The sequence below is a fragment of the Physeter macrocephalus genome, chromosome 18 (assembly GCF_002837175.3).
Source record: "Physeter macrocephalus isolate SW-GA chromosome 18, ASM283717v5, whole genome shotgun sequence".
In the NCBI taxonomy this organism is placed as follows: Eukaryota; Metazoa; Chordata; class Mammalia; order Artiodactyla; family Physeteridae; genus Physeter; species Physeter macrocephalus.
The window spans coordinates 68,362,829-68,366,985 of NC_041231.1; the positions used below are offsets into that span (position 1 = coordinate 68,362,829).

A 4,157-nucleotide genomic window follows, 5' to 3' on the forward strand; every position below is an offset into this window, starting at 1 on the left:
GGCTGCCATGCGTGGCTGCCCCACTCAGCTGGGGTGTAAAGTACTTTAAGTTCAATGTTATTCCCACACTGGGCAGAGCAGATGGGGCGGGAGGTTGTTTGGGGCTCCAAAGTAATCTGAGAGTTTCCTAAGTTTCCTCCTCTCCATTCGTATCTCGCTTTGGAAAGAGTAGTACATGGCTGAGCAGGAAAGGCACTGAAGGTAAGTGACAAGAAGGGGAAATTAAGGGGTGGAAGTCAAATGGTGAAGGGTAGTAGGAGGGGGGAAATGAAAAGAACTCTGGACAAATCAGAATTACTCATGTCTGTGGTTACCAGGCAGACCACACTTGTAAGGATTTGTTGAATACTGTCGGGGAACATTTTTCTGTGTCCCTGAAATAAGGCGTACCTGGACGTTTCCCTGAGATAACAAGTTTTCATGACCGCTTATGATCCTAAGTTCTGCTGTATCTTCCCGTACTGCCCATCAGGATGCCTGAGTTTTCCTCCCAGCTCTGTCACTGATTAGCTGTGTGATTTCAGGCCACTTTCCCTATCTGTAAAATAAGATTTGACCGCCATACTATCTTTAAGATATCTTCCAAGTTTAAAGTATTTTGAGTCAATGGGTATAATTTGTACTGAGGACATCAGAGATTAATAGATCTTCTTCTGTGAGGACTACAGTTTCCATAAGGTTGGGAGATACAGAAATGATTATTCCTACTTTATAAATAGAAGAAGGACATTTGGTGGGGAGGGGAAGGAATCAGGCCAGCCTTCTCTCTCTCCCAATGCTTACTTCACCCTCGGTGAAATTTGAGAGATAAACAGGTGTGGAGCAATAGGACAGCAGCAGGATGAAGCAAAGGTTTATCTGCATAAGAAGTTCCTTACTCTGGCCTCACCCTGCTCCCAACAGTTGCCAGGCAGAAAAAAAAAAAAAAAAAAAAAAATCCAAAACAAAAAGTTCTGGTGAGTTCACTGCTAGCTGGGAAAGTACCTGCTATTTCTGGGAAAGTGAAAGTTTCAATTTCCTAGAATAGGAACCATCCAATTTAAGACCCTTCCAATAACCAGTGACGTGTACAGCTTTGGATTTTCCATGATTTGTACGTGTAGGGAGGATTAAGATGGAAGACAATAGAGGAAGGAGATTTATTCATTTACCCAACAAACGTTTATTTATTGTCCACTATGAATGGAGCCCTGTGCCAGGTAGTAGATATAAAGCTTAATAAGACAGACGGCCTCCCCCGCAAGGGCTCATGGTCTAGTGGAAAGACAGAGGTCTACAGTGGGCGGTGGAGAGTTTAATAGGGACTGTGAGAGAGGTAAGCCCCAGGAGCAGAGCAACAAGAGCACGTAGAAAGGGCACTTTCTCCAGACTGAGAAGATAAAGCAAGGCTTCTTGGGAGACTTGAATCCTGAGTTGAATCTTAAAGAACTGGGGCAAATCCAGGAGCGTCGTTCACCGAATGGCAGGAAACAACATATTCACAGGCACAAAGGCATCAGGAGGGCAGGAAGTTTGTTGTGGATAGAACTTAATCCAACAAGAAAGGGTGAGAAAAACGGGCTAGAAAAACTGTCTCTGAGGAAGATCCGAGCAGACAAAGGGGTGAAGACACAGGGAGGATTTTACAGGAGTGACATCGTCTTACGTGTCTTTTAGAAAGAAGAATGACTTTGTGAACAATGGCTGGAAGAGGTGCACCAACGGTAGGGGAACCTCTCTGAATATGAGAACATCTCACACTATGAATGAAAGTTACAACAACGAGATCAGAGAAAAGATGAGGGATTCACAGCTGTTCGGAGCTAGAAGTGAAAGAGCTTTACTTGATCTGATTATAAAGTAGACTATGACACAAGATGCAATATAATGTATTAGTTGAGAGCGTGGACTCTGGGGTCAGGCCTGGATTCCAAGTCCAGTTCCACCACTGTGCAACCTTGGGAAAGTCCTTTAATCTCTTTGAGACCCAGTATTCTCATCCATAAAATGGGGATAATAACTAACAATCTCAAAGGGCTGAGGAAAAGGATTAAAAATGATAATACATGAAAAAGACAGCATAGTTCCTACTCATATTAAAACTCTGTACACAGTAACTCATCAATATTTTATTCATACTGTTAATTAGGGAACGGTGCTCTGTCCCACCATACCCTAGCTCCCCAACAAAATATCAGATCCTGGTGGGAGTGGAGAAGGATACAGAAAGGCAAACCCATGAATATTTATGTCATACTGGTTAATATGTATCTCAAAGAACAATTCAAAGGCTGATAAGACAGCCAGCAAAATAGTCCCTGTGATTATCTCTGGGATGTGAAACAGTGTGTAGTTTTACTTTTCTCCTTCCTACCGGTCTCTATTGTCTACATTTCCTATACGAATGTGTGCTATTTATATAAGGAAAAAATATTTTAAAATATATTTATGATGCCACAGTACAGTACTCAGCACCAGGCAAAGCTCTGTTCATCAAGGAAATAAGGTCCCTGGATACAGAGAGCAACCCCCTGCCCTCCCATGGCCCCGACAAAAGTACACATGGTCTAAATCTCCATCATCGTGCCTCCAGCTCCAAAAACAATCACCCAGGGGAACTCCCCCAGGGAAAGCCAAAGCAGGAGCTACTCTGGGTCACTGAGATGGCCCTGAGAAGGCTCCAGTATCTCTGGGGTCTCAGTCCTCCTGCTCTGCTGCACCAGGCAGGAGTAGAGGTCCTGCCCCTCCATGAGCTGCACATGCTCCTGCAGCTCCCCCTGCCTCAGCACCAGGATCTGGTCGGCGCTCCGAACCGTGCGCAGCCTGTGAGCGATCACCAGCACCGTTCGGTCCCCGCGAGCTTTCCAGTCCTGCAGCTGAAGGGGGAGGATCATAACACCTCAGAAAGATAAGAATGAGGTGGACGCCACAGCCCCACTGGGCACCATCTCTAGTGACTTAGGGTAGAGAAGGCATGAAACACGAGAAGATAAGACAAAGCGGGAGGGAAAGGTCTGCGCTGCCCTCCTCTCTCAGTGGGGCTGTGGCAGCTGGAGGATGGGACGGGAGCCATGACGGCATCAGGGATGTCCCCACACCACCCCACGTATCCTCCATTCCATCCCAGCCCTAAGAAGGGTCCCACCGTCCCTGCCCCTCACAGCCCAGTACTCACAGCCTGCTCACACTCCACGTCCAGGGCACTGGTGGCTTCATCCAAGATGAGGACCCGGGGGTCCCGCACAAGGGCCCGGGCGATGGCCAGACGTTGCTTCTGTCCCAGAGCCAACTGGTTCCCTTTCTCCCCCACCTCTGAGGAAACCAAGAAATCCCTCTCCTCAGACACAGGTGACCATGACAACATCCTCCTCACAAGCACAGCTGGTATTTCCACAGCCAACACTTAGGCGGATGAGGGCCTGGGGTAGGGGAGGGACCTCTAGGGCTGCCCGTGTAGATAGAGCATCATCACCCTGCCCTGCTCTCCGGGAACAAAGGCTCCTGAGCTGGACAGGCAGCTACAGAACTCATGATGCTGGGGAGGGAGGTGAGTGGGTTTGGCTGAAGGTACCTGTATCCCTAAAGCAATTAGAGAAAGAAAAACAAAAACCCCAAAGTTAGCAGAAGGAAAGAAATCGTAAAGTTCAGATCAGAAATAAATGAAAAAGAAATGAAGAAAGCAATAGCAAAGATCAATAAAACTAAAATCTGGTTCTTTGAGAAGATAAACAAAATTGATAAACTATCAGCAAGACTCATCAAAAAAAAAAGGAAGGGGATGCAAATCAATAGAATTAGAAATGAAAAAGGAGAAGTAACAACTGACACTGCAGAAATACCAAGGATCATGAGAGATTACTCTACAAGCAACTTTATGCCAATAAAGTGGACAAACTGGAAGAAACGGACAAATTCTCAGAAAAGCACAACCTTCTGAGACTGAACCAGGAAGAAATAGAAAATATAAACAGACCAATCACAAGCACTGAAATTGAAACTGTGATTAAAAATCTTCCAACAAACAAAAGCCCAGGACCAGATGGCTTCACAGGCGAATTCTATCAAACATTTAGAGAAGAGCTAACACCTATCCTTCTCAAACTCTTCCAAAACATAGCAGAGGAAGGAAAACTCCCAAACTCATTCTATGAGGTCACCATCACCCTGATACCAAAACC

At 45.8% G+C, this 4,157-nt stretch overlaps 1 protein-coding gene across 1 annotated transcript in view; it reads right to left on the bottom strand.

Moving 5' to 3' along the window:
- Window positions 1–1,077: 1,077 nt before the first annotated feature.
- Window positions 1,078–4,157, bottom strand: part of TAP2 (transporter 2, ATP binding cassette subfamily B member) — a 13,267-nt gene continuing 10,187 nt past the window's right edge. Inside the window, exons 10-11 of the mRNA XM_024121698.3 lie at window positions 3,155–3,291; window positions 1,078–2,855 (exon numbers count right to left, since the gene is read on the bottom strand). Coding sequence (XP_023977466.1) covers window positions 2,625–2,855; window positions 3,155–3,291 — 368 coding nt within the window. The 3' untranslated portion in view covers window positions 1,078–2,624. The remainder of the gene's footprint in view (window positions 2,856–3,154; window positions 3,292–4,157) is intronic.